Here is a 19,312-nt window from a genome sequence, read left to right on the forward strand (position 1 = left end):
GGTTACCTGGATATCAATTTGTTTCAGGGAGACCAAAGGGAAAATGTCACATCGAAAGCGAGGCAGAAGGATGATTTCCCATAATACCATGCCCTCGTGCAGTCTCTTCGTTCCTCAATATGGTGAGTAATGTGAAGAAATTATAATTTGGTGAAAATTATCTGCTTCAATCTCCGTCATCTTTTTAGTTGTTGAGTTTATTTAAAAGTGGTTGTGTAGTTTAACTCTTTTTCTGGCAACTTTTATGTTTTTTAGGGGATAGACATCAAACGGAAGCACGCTAAGAAGAACGCACGAAAAGAGCCTGCCTCACAGAATGTCTACCTGAGGCTCCTCGTGAAGGTTGATCATTTTTCTACCTTACATTAACTTAAAAAAATGCCTGTCGAACATAACTACTAAGGCTCTTATTTCGATTTTCTTGCAGCTCTATCGCTTTCTGGCCCGTCGTACAAATGCAACTTTCAACAAAGTTATTTTAAAACGACTTTGTATGAGTCGTGTGAACAGACCACCTCTAGCCCTGTCTCGTTTGGTAGGTGTCGATCAGTTCTTATCATTGTTTTACACGATCGTTCTGTGCGTAGATAGTATCATTTATTTTTGCTTTCTGTTTTGTTTTTGAAGGTGCGTAAAATGAAAACCAAGCGTGACTATGCTGGAAAGATTTGTGTTGTTGTTGGAACAGTTACTGACGATCTGAGGTTGTACGAGGTGCCACCATTGAAGGTTCGTCTGTTCGAGTTTTATAAACCTGCGAGCCAGCGATCCATGCGAGCCAAAGGGCGAGCCATGCGAGTCATGCGAGTCATGCGAGCCCTAGTAAAAATGTTAAGATTTTTTATTTGTTACATTTACATGCACATGAGAACAAGAACAAGAGCAACGGAACAAGATGAATAAGATCGCAATATTAAATTCGTGCAATATTAAATTCTAAGGGAAGGGACAACCACATGCAGCAGTCAGCCAACCTACAAAGTTTTGGTAACTCTGATTCACTAAAGAGCGAACCTGTTAAAATTACGCGATTCACTCACCATACTTGACGCCAATACACGGAGTTGCCCTGAAGTACTGTTCTCTTTTTTCTTGAATGATTTTCAACGTGGATATCAATGAATTACAGGTGCCAGTGGATACCATTCACTTACCCATTCGAGTAGCGGTGGGGCAGTGGAGCCGTACGTTTCTCTCAGAAAATTTCTTTACTTTAGTCCTGAACCTTAATAAATTTTTGACGCATCGTTTTTATTTTTTGCGGATCCTGGGCGATTTGAATACACAAAATTTTCTCCAAACAACAAAAATATGAAATAAAGAAAAAAATTCGTCACACTCAGGGTAGCCATTACTATGATGCAAGACTTGGCACGATGTGCAGATGTTTAGAGCATTTTTCATATTTGCCGCACCAGCAATAGTTCTGGTAACCGAAGCGAGATTAGGATTTTCTTTTGGGAATATTTCAATTGTAGGCACTTTTGTAGCTAAATTTTTATTTAAAATTAATTTCCCAGGCCCGGAAAGAGAGAGTACCCTAGGAGCGAGGTTGTACCATTTATACTCATCCCCAGGGTCATCTCCGCTTTCAAGATGGCGGGCGAGCGGTTTATAGCGATAGTTTAGTGATAGTCGGGCGCGAGATCTATGTTTCTTGGCGAAAAGTTGACGACCTCTCAGACCAGTTGAAGAAAAAAAAATACTCGCATAAATGGCTCGCATGGCTCGCTGGCTCGCAGATTTAGCAGACCCCGTCTGTTCGCCATATTTAGTGTATTTAGAGGCTCTCGCTATTTGTACAATACATTTGGAGTTTGACTTAGCAGATATATTTTCTGGCCACTTGAAAGCCCAACTTTTGGTCTTACCTAGCAAGTTGTATTTACAGTACATTGTTACTTAATAGCCTCAGTGATTGGTTTTCACTGTCACGCCATTGAAAATAAAAATCGGAACTATTTAATAATTTAAGTCAAGAATCCGGGATATGATAGATGATCAATATATAAAAAGCCCTGCCAAGATTCAGGTCTGGTTTTCATTTGCACGTTATTCAGAAAAGACCAGTGTTTCGGCTAAATTTATAAAGCTTTGTATGGAAACTCCATGTTTGTTTGTGCCCGTCAAAGGGGCACCAACATGGTGGCCAGAAAGTAACTGAAACATCTGTCATTGAGTATTGAGTTTTGTAATTGAAATGAAAAGTTATTTCTCTAGAGATCCAACACATTGAAATTAATACTTCTTCAAGGGCAAGAACCGATCAGTTAGCAAAAACTTGAGTGCTAACTCATATTTTGACCTTTGTGAGAACCTTCTCAGGCTGCCATTTTTGTTGAGTTTTGACAAACTGTATGTATTAAACATTGAGTCCATAGCTTACACAACTAGACATGTCTAGACACTAGGGTTCATTTACAATTCTATGTATTTTTCAGTGCTAAGCCAAGACTTCATTGTGATTTGCAATTCAACTGACATATTGGAATTAAGCCCCCTCTCTGCCACAATGTCGGAAGTCGTAGCAGGCTCAATTATTGCGCATGTTGTTTACTGAGCCTACAATACCTCATAATGAAGAAGCTACTCAAACAAACTTGTTGGTCCTAGAACGGCTTGTTTCTTTTGTTATAACTATCTATTCACATAAATGGTATATTTCATCCACAAGTAAGGTCAATTTTCCTTTGAGGTTAAAAGGTTGACAGAAGAAAAGGTGAGTAACCCACTGGTGAACAGTTCTTAATATCTGGTTGCCAGCACTCTACATTTTGATTGCATTGGTGGCCAGTGAGTCCCAATTTCGTGCCCTGTCTTTTGGAATTTGTGTTACAAATGTTCTAGGCTAGACACACTTCAAGTAAAATTGTCCTGTGTAACAAGGCCTTTCAAAACCTTAAATTGTTGCTTGAAGAAACTGGTGGACAAGGTATTAAAAATGTATGTTTTTTTACTTGAAGGTGTGTGCCCTTCATGTGACTGAGGGAGCCCGTGCAAGGATTTTGAAGGCTGGTGGGGAAGTAATCACCTTTGACCAGTTGGCATTAAGGGCCCCAAAGGGGAACAACACTGTGCTGCTTCAAGGTGATCTGAAAAAAAAAATTTGTTAACTGTGGCCTTGTTCTAGCTGAGCAAGTGGGGACATACAAAGGACTTCTTCTGGGGACAAAACAGGCACAAATCCCTTGTGCTATATTTCACCCAAGGGAACATTTTTGTAGACACTATTACATGGCTCTATAAATTTTGCTTTCATTCCTCTACAACAGGGGTTTAATTAACATTTTCAGCAGGAGAACAACTGGTTTTCACAGGCAGGCAAAACTTTTTGAACTGAAGTTCTTTATAAGAACTTTCCCCTGGATGATCAAACCAGGCTGGCAAAATCATCCTCACAGCCTGCCTGGTGCCCTGCCCTTAATGAAACCCCTGCTGCAGTAATGTAATTAATATTCTATAAAAGTGGATAATCACATTAAAATTTGGTTCGTCAATGGAACCTGATTTCTCAGTGAGATCAGTTCAGGTTGGTGGGATACATGATGATGCTCACACAGTGTTTAATCCATTGATGCCTGCATGAAATTGCCTGCGACCCACCCCTAATTCCCTGGTGTTTTTGTGAAATATTTCAGAGCAAGCGAAAGCATAAAAATAAACCATACGGGGAGTAACCACAGACACAAGATCAGGTTTCAAGACTTCGTTTATTTTATAAATGAAGGGCCAAAATATTAAAAAATATCAACAAAGAGAACTCAACTTGATCTGTAAAACTGATAAGGAAACAAGAAATTATATTTTTTTCTTTGCCACGCGACAAAAGCCGAGAAAATTGAATATGCAAAAATGGGTTAATTTTTTACTTAGCTGAATAAGACTCCCAAAAAATATATTTGAATGAATCGAATAAACTAAACAAACAAACCATGGGGGTCACCATAAATTAAATTTGCAGAAATCCAGCGTGCAAAAATACTGTCCCCTTTTAAAACCTAAAATTCCCAAATAAAGGCAACCAAATGAAAGAAACGTGACAGGAATTTCAAAAACAATAAATTTTTATTCAAGATAAAAGCATAAAAATGTTCAAAATTTTGCAGGCGTGCTTCGCTGCATGACCGCATGTTCAAAGTAATTCTTCATGCTAAAGCGAAAGCTTGAGATTTTACCGACAAGTTTTGCAGTTATTTTATCGGCCGTGGCTTTACCAATTGTTCTAAAAGTTGAATTTAACTTCGAAGTAATACTGTACATTACCATTTTTGTTTTCTTGAAGGAGAAGGTCACTCCAAAAACCGTGTACCCTATTTACCCTTGTATAATGCGCACCCGTATATAATGCGCACCCTGATTTTCCAGACAATTTTTGAAAATAAGTACCCACCAAAACAAAAAATCCTTGTTCAACAAAAGACAAACAATGTGTATATTCCATTGCAACAGTTTAATAACATGAACTTTCAAGCTTACAGTACTCAGGTAATTAGTGTTGACCTGCCGGTAAACTTTTCTAAATCACAAAGCAATTATTTACAACAGTTTCGAAGTGAGCGCTAATTTTAGGATTGTTAACTGTACCTCAAAACCCGTAAAAATCCTCTGACTCCAAGTCAGATGTGAAGAGCTCATCTACAAGAACCTCATCTTCTAAAATAGATTCATCATCTGATGAACTGTCAAAAACACAATCATCCTCGGAACCATCCAGAGCATTTGTGATTCCGCACTTTAAAAAAGATCTCGCGACCATTTCTCGTGGAATATCACGCCATGCTTCGCCGATCCACTGGCACATGAGTTCTTCGGATGGTTTCTTTTGTCTTCCAGTAGCCGTCAGTTGATGGATTCCCTCAGCCATCCATGCCATCCACCTTTGCCTGCCTCTGTCCTTAAAAGGTTTGTTTAAACACACATCTAGAGGCTGCAGTACTGAGGGGAGCCCACCAGGAATTACGGCCAAATCCGTGTTCTCCAATTTCAGCAAATGTTTCACTTGCTCAGTCTTGTGTGCTTCAAAGGAATCCAACACTAGTAGACTTCTTTGCCGACTCAGACCTCCAATTCGACAACGCCAAACTTTTTCAATCCAAATTTTCATGATTTTGCTGTCCGTCCAGCCCTTTTCTTGGACAGCAACTACGACGCCATGTTTGTTTTGGATCTTTGGCATGGTCTTGCGCTTGAAAATGACCAGCGGTTTCAATTTGGAGCCATCTCCTGCACATGCCAAAACGACAGTCAGGCGGTTCTTTTCATTTCCTGTGGTTCGAATCTTCACTGTTTTCTCGCCGATTGTGCTGACAGTTCGATTTGATGGCATGTCAAATTGAATTGGACTCTCATCCATGTTTGCCACAAGATGAAGAGGATAGTTGTGGGCTCTTCGCTGCCTGATAACAAACTGGTGAAACTGCACGATTTTCTCTTTGTAGTCGCGTGGAAGACGTTGGGCGAGCGTAGTTTTCTGTAGCAATGACAAACCATTTCTCTTCATGAATCTTTGGCACCAGTGGTTGAAAGCCTTAAACTCGCCAGCATCGATGTCATACTGCGGATGTTTAGAAAGTTCCATCGCTTTTAGCCTGATCATGGCTGGTAAAATCGCCAGTCTGTTGTTTTGCTTTTCTGTGATCCAAGCCATCAGATCTTGCTCAAGGTGAGGCCAAGCTGCTTTCCTTCCAGGATGCGCATGTTGTCGTGGCATTTTCTCTAGGTTTTCCTTGCTTCTTCGCCAAAGACGGATATTGCTCTTGGCAATTCCAAACTCTCGCTGGGCTGAACGATTTCCATGCTGTTCTGCAAATTGTATAACTTTCAACTTCTCCGCTGTGGTGTAACTTTGTCGCTTCGTGTTTGCTGCTCCCATAATTGCCCCTCAGTTTACAATGATTGCAATAAAGATGCTTCAAAACAGTTTGTTTTTATCCATCATATTTAAACAGCGGTTATTGGTTAGTTATGTTTTTATTATAACAACAGTCTTGACAACAGCCTATTAAAACCAAGTTTATTGTTCTTTTGTGTGTGCATGCAAATGAGTGTAGCGGTGTAAACGATCAACAAACAAAAGGTGCCGAGTATAATGCGCAGTGCAAATTTTGAACTATAAATTTTGGAAAAAAGTGCGCATTATACATGGGTAAATACGATATTTTTTTCCATCACCAATAAAAAGTTCACATTGAGTTGAGTTACTCACCGTTGTTTTAGCTTTGAAGTGGATGCGATCCCAATGAAAAAGAAGTGAAAAGTTTGACACTGGGAGCCGCCATTTTGAAAGGATCTTGAAGGCCAGGCCGCATATCCGTGATGTCATTCAGTCCAAATTGGTGTGAAACTCAAAGGCTAAAGCTCTCCTTTTCTGTCCTAAATTCGTTTATTCCATTGTGAGCTTAAATGTTGGGTCCCGGGCTGTAAAACCCGAACCGAAAAGGATAGAGAAAGAGGAGTGACTTTCCTTAGTTTGCCTGCAAAGAACAAAAAATTGCCAAAGAAGTTCGAACGGCTACGTCGGGATGAGAGATTCATTCCAAAAAAACTCAAAAATGTGAATGTGTGCAATAAGCATTTCACAGACGACTGTCTCAAACTGAATACTGATTTGAGCTTGTGGGTAGAAACACAAGAAGTAGGTCATTGAAAAATGCTTTCCGACAATTTTTCAATGGAAGGCTCTTGTAAAGGCACGCATTGCTAGCAAACCGTGCATTGCAAGGAATGAAAAGAGGTAGCTATCAGTTATACTTTTCATTTTTTAAAAATATTTTTGCCCGGCAGAACTGTTGTTGACTTGATTTGGTAAATATTATTTCTGCGCAAGAATTTGAAGCTCCTCGCTGGATGGGGACTCAAATTTCAAGAAAAAACCTTGGGACCAGCTGGTCCCTAAGTTTTCAGGTTTGGTCACCAGCATAAGTATTTTAGTCGCCAAAAATTTTCAACCCTTCAGGCTTAATATATTTTCATGAAAAGAAGCTAAAACGGTGTGAATCACGGGTTTTGCATGTATATATCAGTTTGCCGCTTTTTTTCTACAATAACAGGGAAAATGGCTTATTGAAATTCTATTCTTCATTTGCCAGTCTTACCAGTATTTATAAAAAAGCTTCCATGTTGCAAGCTTTGATTCATTATTTTTCGTAGACTGGCCCAAGGTTTTTCGTGTTGTCGTGTTCATTGATGCATAGCGACTGCACGCATTTTTTTGGGTGAATTTATCAAATTTCTTAGGGTACTGTGGGAACTTCAAATGCGCTTTAGATTTCTTTAAAATTACATGTCAGACTAACCCGCTTCGGTTTTCTTTTAGGGAAAAAGCATTTTTTCGATTCATACATCTTTTGTGTGAGCCAAAAACTCAGAGCGTGTTTAATAATTGCCCTTGACAGCCAGGGATGAGTTAAAATACTTACAAATTTTAAATGCTGTCTAATTTGACTTAAAATACATTGGAAGAAGTAGTTAATGGTACATCAGTCCTATCTATATATCGACAATTACCGATAACAAGTCCTGCTATAGCGAAACCCCATATCTGCATGTAACTATTATTTTGTCTGAAATGTGTTGCAATTAGTTCTCAATTTTATCAACACAATTCATCATTAATTAAGGACGTTTTTTTTTTTCTTTTTTTCATTCACATTATTTTTGGGAACTACAGTTGCTAATGAAAGCAGTGCTACAGTAAAAAATGAAGCTGTAATCTTACTGCATGCTTTGTTAAGTAACGATTCCAGTAAACACGACACATGCGACACGAAAAACACACTTGCAGAGCCAATTTTCCTTCCGCTGGTTTACGCATGTAAAAGTTGTATATACTTTTTTCTTCTATCCAAAATGTAGTACATATGCTTAGCTTTCCAACAATACAAATTACAATTCTCACAAAACATCTTAGGTACTGATGAGGAATGTCGTCAATTTCACATTTCATGTCAAAGACATTGATTTCACTTCACATCTTACATGTAAAGTCACTGTGTGTTTCACAAGAGTCCACGTAGTCCATAAGCGTAAAGAAACCTAGGCAAACACATACGAGCACGAGCAAAAAGTATCCAAATCTTATAAGTAAACACACAGACTTGTGAGGTGAAAAGCATCCACCCGATTTAAACACGCCATTGAAAACTTGTAAGTTTCTGTGATACCAGAACTCCCTCCACATTGAACCGCCAGTAACATAAAAATGAAGACAAATCAGATCAAAAGCACTAAACTGGGGATTTATTTAAGCCACCAGTTCAATTCTGTGAGCAATTTACAAATAAACCTCCTCTTCCTCTTCCACTTCTCTGCGTCGGTATGGTTGCACATCTCTCACAAGTACACCACAGGGCATTTTCCAACCCATCATTCAATTCAACTTGATTGTTATCTCCCACGGAATCACTAGCACATTCTGGCTTCAAGAGCAGCCATACTAAAGCTCAAAAGAACAAACACACTCTCGGACGGAATGATGTCACGGATATGCAGCCTGGCCTTTAAGATCCTTTCAAAATGGCGGCTCCCAGTGTTGAACTTTTCACTTCTTTTTCTTTGGGATCGCATCCACTTGAGATGCTAAAACAATGGTGAGTAACTCAACTCAATGTGAACATTTTATTGGTGATGGAAAAAAATTCACGGTTTTTGGAGTGACCTTCTCCTTTAAGTCCAGGAAGCTGCTTTAAATCTGCGACCTGTATTCAAAACTTACTTGAAAGCGCACAGGTCGTCATGTTTTCACAGTGGTTGAAGAAAGAAAAAATTCTTCACCAGAAAGGTTTGAGGACTCTGCACACCTTGATCTTTCATTCTGAGGCCACCTAAACACCAATTTGTTTTTTCTTTCATTTTAAGTGCCAAAGAAGTAGTTTCTCCATTTTAGGAATGAAAATAAGAACCTGGAAGTTTGTAGATTTGGCCTGCAATGCGCCATGATTACCTGCACTTTTTGAGCGCATGATTTTAAGACGAAAAATCGTCTGTCTAAGACCCCTAAAGTCCTCTTAAAATATGCTCAGAAAGTTTCTCATTGGTTTATTTGTCCTTAACAACAATAAAACAATAGGTCTAGATAACAGCAGACATGTAAAGATTTTAAGGAAAATGACCAATTTTTTAAGTTTACAAGACATGAACTTCTGTCATCTTCAGTTGAATGATTACAAAGCAAGTTGAATTATAAGTAGACAAAAATGCTAATTAAGCCAAATAGTAACAAAAGAATGTGAAGAGGTGTAAATTAAAAGGATAATTTTAGATTTACATGGTGTAATTGCTGATTGAGGCAAGGTAGTTCTTTTTGAATATGGATACCCTCCTTTATCGTGAGCTGAAAGCTGGTAGTGGCGTGATCTAAAATATGAAAGCAGTCTGTTGAACACAATAAGTGACAACATTCAAAATTTTGAAGATGTTTGAAAATGTGAGAGGCCTTATCAACGGCTAAGTGCTCATGTATGCGTGTGGAAAAATGTCGGGTGGTTTCGCCGACATAACAGGCATTACAGCCAGCACATGTAAACTTATAAACCACACGTGAACGAAGCCTGCCGGGGATAGGGTCTTTCACACCAAAAAGGTAACCTATCTTAAACGAAGAAAAAACTAATTTGATGTCTAAATCATTACAATAACACTTTATTAAGTGTCGAATCTTCTTCTGAGTGATGACAGAAATATGGCTTATGTACGGCAGCTTAAAGTAAAACGTGGGCGAGGTGGTAAGGGGGTAGCCACAGGGACAATGATTGCTATGGGTCCCAATGATGTAACGGTTAACCACTTTTTAGTGCAGAGTGCACTATTGGGATGGTTATGGGGGTTGCCTGCCGCTAAGGAACTAAGGCGCTATGGCGCTATGGCGCTATGGCACTATGGCACTATGGCCCTATGGCACTAAGGTGTAAACTTTAATGTTTGTTTAATTAATTAATTTCAATTAATTAATTAGTCTAGAGGCAAGGAAGTAGTGGGAGTAGGGTGGGAAAGGTACATGTGTACTCTACGTAAAACACATTCCATCGCCGTCGTTTAACTTTGAACATCGCAAAGCTATATATTTGTTTCAGGTAACCCCTCGCTCTCCTTGTGGTACCATTCTCCTTAGAACAAACCTAATTTGCCCTAAACGCATGCGTAGATTAGTTAGGGTTCGTGGCTTCTATATTAGGTGAAGGATACATTGCATACGGAATCACGCACAAATGTTGAGTGGTTTTCCTTATGGTAGAGCTCAACATGTAAGACGCATGCGTTCTAGCATTGTTAGTGTTATACACTATCTTTACACGCACTATTTTATATATCATGTCATGTGACCAAGGACGGCAGTTATTTTTCAGGTAGCGCCAGTTGTCCCTTTTTTTTTTTTGCAAAAGTGAAACGTTACTGTGGCTGCGTAGCTTTTAGAATTACAAACAGGTCGGTTCAACAAATATCATCTGCTGTTTTCAATCTACAATAGTGTGCTTGTCAGGGTTCAAATATATTGCTTCTCCTTAGCGACTTGTTTATTTCTTGCCTTAATTGTGTCTGTAAGAGAGACCAAAAAGTTCTCAAGTTAGTGGCTTTAATACTCCGCAAATTGTAAATTTGTTACAAAAGAAACCAGGAAAATGCTCAAATATTGCTGCGGACGCCGTGGCACCTAATGAAAGTTCAAATTAGTTTAATCAGTCTTTGAGGAGACTCATTCATATCGGCCAAGTAGTGCTGTTTATCTTCAATACTTTTCATTGAAAAGCTTCTCAGCCATCAATATCGTTGTGTGTTAATTTTGAATTGTTTCATTGTTAACAACAAAGGTGGCAACAGAAAAAGAAAGTGGTATTTCGTGACTATCTGATAATTAAATTAGTTCTTGTTCATCGGTAAAATTTGCATTTTTAGTAAAACATCGTCTCTGTTCCGTTTCTTCATCACTACATCAGATATTTAACTTTCTTTCATTTATCTCCAAAAAACAAGGACATCTTCCGTATGTTTTGGAGAAAACAGGGGTTTCATATTACATGGCTTTGCGAGGAAAACAAAAGTATCAAGTTACAAAGTTGGCGTGAAGAGCTGAATTGTCACGTTTGCTGCTTCAGCGTATTGTTGAATTTAAAATGAACGAAAATCAACTTAAAGCACCAGTAGTAATTAATTTGTGCGTAATGTTTGGACCTTGAATGAAAATACAACCTTGAAACATACACACTGCAAAGAGGAAAAGCCGTAGCAGACTACCAAGGTAGACACAAACCGGAAGTGAACCGAGCAGGGGTGAGTACTTATGGGACTACTGTATCAGAGCTATCAATTGCGCTCTGCACTATCTGAGATTGTCTCACTAGTTCAATTAAATGGGCAGGGAAAAGTTTCTTTTTGAGAATTTCAGTAAGCTTGGTTATGTCCTTGTGTAACCCCAACCAAGTGCTGTTGATATTGTAGGCCCTGTCAACAAGAGTCCTAATGAGACCTACTTTGTATGAGTACGAGGTGAAGCTAAAATAATTAGTTAATAACCCAGTAAAGGTTTTCTCTCGGTAAACCCTAGTTAGAAAAGAATTAGTGTCACTATTATCAATGAGAACATCTAGAGAGGGTAACTTGCGATTAAGTTCTTTTTCCATAGTAAACCTTATGTTGGGGTGCCTAGAGTTAATGTAGTCAAAAAATATAAGAGCATCGTGCTCTGAGTGAAATAAACAAAAAGTATCGTCAACATACCTACGATAAAATAAAACTTTAGAGCATTGAAAATTTTCCAACCATAGTTTTTCATGATGCCCCATAAAAAGATTGGCTAATACAGGAGCAAGGGGAGACCCCATGGCCACACCGCCAATTTGGTCATAGAAAGGACCGTTAAAAAAGAAATGGGTCTGGGCGGTGGCTACAGTGAAAAGGCTTCTAAGTTCAAGTTTACTTAACTTAAGGTCAAGATTGCCCTCGGAAATGTAATTGACCGCCAGGGACCCATAGCAATCATTACCACCATGGCTACCCCCTTACCACCTCGCCCACGTTTTACTTTAAGCTGCCATACATAGGCCATTTTTCTGTCATCACTCAGAAGAAGGTTCGACACTTAATAAAGCACTATTGTAATGATTTAGACATCAAATTAGTTTTTTCTTCCTTTAAGAGAGGTGACCTTTTTGGTGTGAAAGACCCTATCCCCAGCGGGATTCGTTCACGTGTGGTTTATAAGTTTACATGGGCGGGCTGTAATGCCTGTTATGTCGGCGAAACCACCCGACATTTTTCCACACGTGTACATAAGCACTTAGCCGTTGATAAGGCCTCTCACATTTTCAAACTCATTGTGTTCAACAGACTGCTTTCATATTTTAGATCACGCCACTACCAGCTTTCAGCTCACGATAAAGGAGGGTATCCATATTCAAAAAGAACTACCTTGCCTCAATCAGCAATTACACCATGTAAATCTAAAATTATCCTTTTAATTTACACCTCTTCACATTCTTTTGTTACTATTTGGCTTAATTAGCATTTTTGTCTACTTATAATTCAACTTGCTTTGTAATCATTCAACTGAAGATGACAAGTTCTGTCAAAACATGTCTTGTAAACTTAAAAAATTGGCCTTTTTTGTAAAATGAAACAATAGGAGAGCCAAAACGTCTTCAGGAAGGGTAGGGAAGGCAATTGTCCTCACCTGCTTTTTTTACAGCCACTTATGGCCGGCACAGGGAATTGGGATTGTGTTTTCAGTGGGTTTAAAAAGCCTACAAATGATGATAAGACACGACGGTCTTCTAATGCAAAAAGCAATTGATGAATTCGTAGTGGTATTCTGATGTAGGCCATGTAGTTTCTTTTCTTTTAATACTAAAACTCCTTACAAACACCTTAATCATACGAACACAAGGTGATTGTGATTGTACAAGGTAACTCCACGGTGATTATAGGTATTCATTGATTTTCTGTTGCACAAGTGACTTACTACCATTCTCAGTCCCTAATGAACTAATTGTTTCTATTTTAGGCCCAAGGAAGGCTCGTGAAAGTGTGAGGCACTTTGGCCTTGCTCCAGGTGTGCCTCACAGCACAACTAAGTGAGTATTGGTCATGATCACTGTGGGGTTTTAGCTAATGTTACAGTGACTGAGGTTTTAAGAGTGTGTCCATGAGAAAACGAGGCAGAAGCAGGCAGGAGGTGATACAGCTCAAATCACCAATTTTGCTCTAACTTGGCGCAAATGTTGGGTTTGGTGAGTAAATGATCATGGCAAGACATTGGGTCAAAATAATTGTTATTCCCTTCAAGTTAGGGGAACCCCCTCCAAAAATGGTCATTTGTTACTAATTTATGCATGTTTAATTAGCTGTTTTTGATTAAGTATTTCTACAATAAGAAAGGCCATGTGAAGATGAAATCCACTGGATCACGTTCAATTATTATCAGTCTCAAAGCACAGATATTCATTTGAACTAGACAATTTGATTTCTTTCCGTGGCTCCATGTAAAGTAAGGTGCATATTTCGTAGTGTTGTGAATAGCCTTTAATTGATGGCAAAAACTGCACTGGGCAACAGCAAATACACATTATTCTAACATGGATAGTGGGAGCAATCACTAAAGTTCTCAAAAAAGCCATAAAATGTTTGGGGACTTCAATATTTTTCCTGTGCTGGCATACTGTTTACATAGGACTTTACGAGTTTTGGCCTTTTCATGAACATCCACTAAAACACAAAAGCCATTTTTCTGTCTTAACCTAACTCGAAATCAACAAGAAATATCTACCTAAGTATTTTCCTATCAATTTTCATTATAAATTCAGTGAAAAGAAGCACTTGAGACATTTTTTTCATATATTTTTAGAGCTACATTTTGTGGCATTCTCATGATGATGAAAAAACACGACAGAAGAAGATTCAACGTGTAAGTTCCCTCAACTTAGGTTTTCAGGTGTAAAATAGAATGGAGACAAGAAATAACTACTACATACATGTCACTTGGACGCGATTTTGCGCTCTCGTTGATTCTTGGATTGCGAAATGTCCAGTTTTGTGTCATCTGCTCCATTGCTTTGACCCGAGGTTTAAAGAGAATATCCATTGCCATCCCGCTTTCGTCATCAGAGATATCAACATTTGTCAAAAAAGCTACTCAAAAGGCCATATAAAATCCAGGAAGAGCTATCACTGCTGTAAATGTTATTACATACAGATTTCTTTCAAAGCCCACCACAAAACATTCCACCAACTTTGATGATATTAAGCGGTACAATTTGTATTACCATACATGACATATTTACTGAATTAAAAGAAAGTAAACGCTGACTTTTCAACGTCTAAGGTAAAGATGGCGGAGTATTTTGAGATGGATTTTCAAAGCAGTCTGTGTGTGAAAACAGCAGTGATCACTCTCCCTGGATTTTAAACGGCCTTCGAGTAGCTGTTTCGACAAAATGTTGATATCTCTGATGACAAAAGCGGGGATGGCAACAGATATTCTCTTACACCCATTGACGCCTGCATGAAATTGCCTGCGACCCACCCCTAATTTCGTGGCATTTTTGTGGAATATTTCAGAGCAAGTGAAAGCACAAAAATAAACCATATGCGCAGTAACCACAGACACAAGATCAGGTTTCAAGACATCGTTTGTTTAAAGTTGAGTAAATGAAGGGCCAAAATATTAAAAAATATCAACAAAAAGAACTCAACTTGATCTGTAAAACTGTTAAGAAAACAACAAATTATATTTTTTTTCTTTGCCACGTGACAAAAAGCCGAGAAAATTGAATACGCAAAAACAATATAATTTTTTACTTTAGAGGACAAAACAAAACCGAATACAACAGAATTTCCACTCTCTTACTATAATGGATAACATTTGAGAAAACACCAGAAAATAATGGCGAAAGACACATGTAAAAACCAATGTAAAAAGAAGAAATCAGATAATTTCCTCGCCGCACGACGAAATGGCACAGCGCTGTGAAAGACGAAAGTTGTACATCAAAAAGACAACAAACACAAGCCAAGTATTTTGAGATAAATCCTATTTCAACTGTGTTAATTTAGTTCCCACTTTGTTCTTTTCTCAGGAGTTCTACAGTAGCTGTATGAGACTCCAAAATAAGTATATTTGAATGAAGCGAATAAACTAAACAAACGAACCACAGGGGTCACTGTAAATTAAATATGCAGAAATCCAACGTGTAAAAATACTGTAGTAGCTGAATGAGACTCAAAAAAATATATTTGAACAGGGCTCAAAATTGCAACTCACTGGTCGCCAATGCGACCAAAAATTGAGCACTGGCGACTAAATTTTCAGAACTGGTCACCAGCTGGCAACTCGCGTTTTGTCCGATAACTAAAGAAAACCATGACACAACTTTGTTTTTAAATCTTTATATTAGGAAATCAATCGGATATGGTAGGTAGTATACAACTCACCTTTCCATCCCAAGTAAAATAATGTCTGAATATCACAAGATAATTGAAAAAATTGAATGTATTTTGACACGTCAATACTGCGTTCACCGCGCGCCATATTGTTTCAGCAGCTTATTCTGAAACGAGGATCGCAGGCGCACTTCAACACCACATGCTTTTCATTTGCCACGAAAATGGCGGCAAATACCAATCAGTTGAAGGAATATACGGGAGTTCTTACGTGCGGGGAATGAAGATTCAAGCATGGCATTGTTTGTCGGCAGCGAAAGGTGGCAAAGAAAGCAAGTCAAAAATAAAGAACGACATTTCGAAGAAGTAGCAAAGGGAAAATACGCAAGGACCCATGTTTGTCTGACAATGAAAACCACGGACTTAAAACGTTTTATGCTTCGCTTCATTTAAAATGACTGTAGAGACAGCCATCACCTTCGGACCAGGGACATATCACCTGAGAACAACAGTAGCTTTATAACTAAGTGTTACTCGTGTTGTTTTTAATTGTTTTCGCTCTTCAATTGTGACTTCTTGCATGCAAAGTAACCAATAAAATCATGTTCTTGTGTGAGTTATAATTATGTAAAATAAGTTGGCGACCAAAATTTTTCCATTAGTTGCCAGCTGGCTTGTGAAAGAAAAAGTTAATTTCGAGCCCTGTTGAATGAAGCAAATAAACTAAACAAACAAACCATGGCAGTCGCCATAAATTGAAATATGCAGAAATCTAGTGTGCAAAAATACTGTTCACTTTTAAAACCTGAAATTCCCAAATAAAGGCAGTCAAATGAAAGAAATGTGACAGGAAGTTCAATAGCAATAAATTTTCATTTAATATGAGGCAAAAAACTTATCTCAAAGCATAAAAATGTTCAAAATTTCACAGACATGCTTCTTTGCATGACTGCATGTTTAAATTAATTCTTCACGCCAAAGCAAAAGCTTGAGATTTTGCCGACAAGTTTTGCAGTTATTTCATTTGCCATGGCTTTACCAATTGTTCTAAAAGTTGAATTCAACTTCATAGTAATACTGTACATTACTATTTTTGTTTTTGTAAGTCCAAGAAGCTGCTTTAAACCCACGATCTGTATTCAAAACTCACTTGAAAACGCACCAATCGTCATGTTTTCACGGTGGTTGAAAGAAGGAAAATTTCTTCACCAGAAAGGTTTGAGGACTCTGAACACCTTGATTTTCCATTCTGAGGCCACCTAAACATGGATTTATGTTTTTACTTTCCATTTTAAGTGCCAAAGAAGTAATTTCTCCATTTTAGGAATGAAAACAAGACCCTGGAAGTTTGTAGGTTTAACCCGCAATGCGCCATGATTACCTGCAATTTTCAAGCGCATGATTTTAAGACGAAAAACTGTCTTTCTAGGACCCCTATAAAAATATGCTCAGAAAGTCGATTCTTATTGTTTTATTTGTCCTTAACAACAACAGAACAATGGGAGAACCAAAACATCTTCAGGGAGGGTAGGAAAGGCAATTGTCCCCACAAGCATTTTTTACAGCCGGTTCTGGCTGGCACAGGAAATTGGGGGTGGGTTTTCACACGGCCAGTTACGGCCGGCACAGGAGTCAATGGGTTAAACCTTGGGTCGAAGCAATGAAACAGATGACACAAAACTGGACATTTCGTAATCCAAGAATCAAAAACAGCACAAAATCGCGTCTAAGTGACATGTATGTAAAAGTTATTTCTGTTTTTATTCTATTTTACGCCTGAAAACATAAGTCGAGGGAACTTATGCATTGAATCTACTTCTGCCACATTTTGAATTATCATGAGAATGCCACAAAATTTAGCTCTGAAAATATCTGAAAAAAAAATTTCTCAAGTGCTTCTTTTCACCGAATTTATACTGGAAATTGATAGGAAAATACTAAGGTAGATACTGAGTGTATTTCGAGTTAGGTTAGGACAGAAAAATGGCTTTTGTGTTTTAGTGGATGTCCCTGAAATGGCCAAAAATCGTTAAGTCCTATGTAAACAGTATGCCAGCACAGAAAAAATATTGAAGTCCCCAAACATTTTATGGCTTTTTTCAGAACTTTAGTGATTGCTCTCACTATCCATGTTATAATGATGTGTATTTGCTGTTACCCAGTGCAGATATTTGCCATCGATTAAAGGCTATTCACAACACTACAAAATATGCACCTTACTTTAGATGGAGCCATGGAGGGAAACCAAACTGTCTAGTTCAAATGAATATCTGTGCTTTGAGACTGATAATAGTAGAACATGATCCAGTGGATTTCATTTTCACATGGCCTTTCTTATTGTAGAAATACTTAATCAAAGACAGCTAATTAAATATATATAAATAAGTGAAAAACGGCCATTTTTGGAGGGGGTCCTCCTAACTTGAAGGGAATAAAATATTTTGACCTAAGTTTTTGATGATCATTTACTTGCTAAACCCAACATTTGTGCCAAGTTTGAGCGAAATCTGTGATTTGAGCTGTACCACCTCCTGCCTGGTTTCCTTATGGACACACTCGTAAAGTTCTTAACAGTAAACATAAAATTGCTGCATTGTTTGCCCTTGTGATGTAAAAAAAAAATGGTTTGTGGTGTTCTTTGAGCTTTATCCACATGTGTTTTTTCCACAGGCCTTATGTTCGTTCCAAAGGACGCAAATTTGAGAGGGCTCGTGGCCGCAGAAAGAGCCGTGGCTACAAAGTGTAAAGAAAATGAGGCTAAACGTGCAACAATAAATTTATTGTTCAAAGGACAGCTTGACATGTTGTTTGAAGATAATAATAATCATTAGGAATCCACCATATTATTTCAAACAGTTTATTTTTAAGGGGTTTCACTGAGATGTTTAGTGGGAGAATGCAATTGGTTTTCACAGGCAGGCAAAACGTTTGTAACTTTTGTAGGAGAAAATAATTTTCAAGATGGTGAAACCAAGTGGGGGAAAATCGCTCACAGTCAGTCTCTTTACCCAGTGCCTGCCCCTGATTGGAACACTGACCTGATATGACTTCAGACTTCTGAAAATAAGACTTTTGCTTGCTTGGACTCTTGCCTTGCATTATTTTCTTACTGCCCTTGGTTTGGGAGCACTCGAGTCATGTTTGAGGAAATTCAAATTTGAGTAAGAGTCATGGAATTTAAGCAAGCGAATATTAGCGTTAAAAACTGACGTTTCGGCGTTATTGTGATACCATTCTCAAGGCAAAGTGAATAAGTAATGCAAAGATTTGATTTCTGTACAGTCTCTACAAATTAGCATAATAACAATTAATTGTTATGTAAATAGCAGTTTATTGTACTGTATAAAATGTGATTTTATTTTTCTTTGTTATCAGTACTATTTTATTTGTCTGTTTATTTATTTGTTTGTTTATTTGTTTATTTATTTATTTATTTATTCCTTTATTATTTTCTCGGAGAAATTAGCTATGCAGCTACTCTTGTAAATCTGAGGTGAACTAAAGGTGATGTATGTATGTACAAAGGATCACAAGTTCTTCAAGTGAATACCTTTGCGTGAATCGAGTCCGTTTCCACATTTAGGGATGGTTTAAGTTTTCTTATAAAAAGTATCCCTAAACGTGCAAACGGACTCAATTCGCGCAAAGGTATTCACTTGAAGAACTTGTGATCCTTTGTTATTATGCTTATTTGTAGAGACTATAGAAATCAAATCTTTGCATTATTTATTCACTTTGCCTTGCGAATGGTGTCACGATGACGCCGAAACATCTGCTGTTAACGTTAATATTCGCCTGCTTATGTTTGAAGAAATCGTTATTTATCAAGTTCTGAAATTATTGCATTAATTTGGATTTAATCATGCTGATAAGACTTTTTTGGGGGCTACTGAGAACGACCCTAGGGCTAGAACATTTAATATACATTCAAACCTCTATAAAG

The 19,312-nt window shown here is 38.0% G+C and overlaps 2 protein-coding genes across 2 annotated transcripts in view; both read left to right on the forward strand.

Annotated features, from left to right (window-relative positions):
* Nucleotides 1-81: 81 nt before the first annotated feature.
* LOC110048139 (large ribosomal subunit protein eL18-like) lies at nt 82-18,161 on the forward strand. The gene is made up of 7 exons (XM_089289710.1): nt 82-122; nt 256-342; nt 428-535; nt 628-729; nt 2,964-3,087; nt 12,995-13,064; nt 18,040-18,161. The coding sequence occupies exons 1-7, from the start codon at nt 120-122 to the stop codon at nt 18,113-18,115; spliced, it is 570 nt and encodes a 189-aa protein (XP_089145836.1). The 5' UTR covers nt 82-119; the 3' UTR covers nt 18,116-18,161.
* Nucleotides 18,162-18,290: 129 nt separating this feature from the next.
* The window catches only part of LOC149112058 (uncharacterized), a 4,253-nt gene continuing 3,231 nt past the window's right edge, over nt 18,291-19,312 (forward strand). Inside the window, exon 1 of the mRNA XM_089289709.1 lies at nt 18,291-19,312. This exon is cut by the window's right edge and continues 2,497 nt beyond it. The gene's annotated coding sequence lies outside the window, so the exon portion shown is untranslated.

Source organism: Orbicella faveolata, unplaced genomic scaffold, assembly GCF_042242905.1.
Source record: "Orbicella faveolata isolate gen_17 unplaced genomic scaffold, um_ofav_v1 contig_2, whole genome shotgun sequence".
Classification (NCBI taxonomy): Eukaryota; Metazoa; Cnidaria; class Anthozoa; order Scleractinia; family Merulinidae; genus Orbicella; species Orbicella faveolata.

What these genes read in the sequence shown, in the direction of transcription:
- LOC110048139 (XM_089289710.1), top strand. An exon ending in ACCTGAGGCTCCTCGTGAAG is followed by an intron (nt 343 to 427) that starts GTTGATCATTTT and finishes ATTTTCTTGCAG; the next exon opens with CTCTATCGCTTTCTGGCCCG. An exon ending in CAACACTGTGCTGCTTCAAG is followed by an intron (nt 3,088 to 12,994) that starts GTGATCTGAAAA and finishes TTTCTATTTTAG; the next exon opens with GCCCAAGGAAGGCTCGTGAA.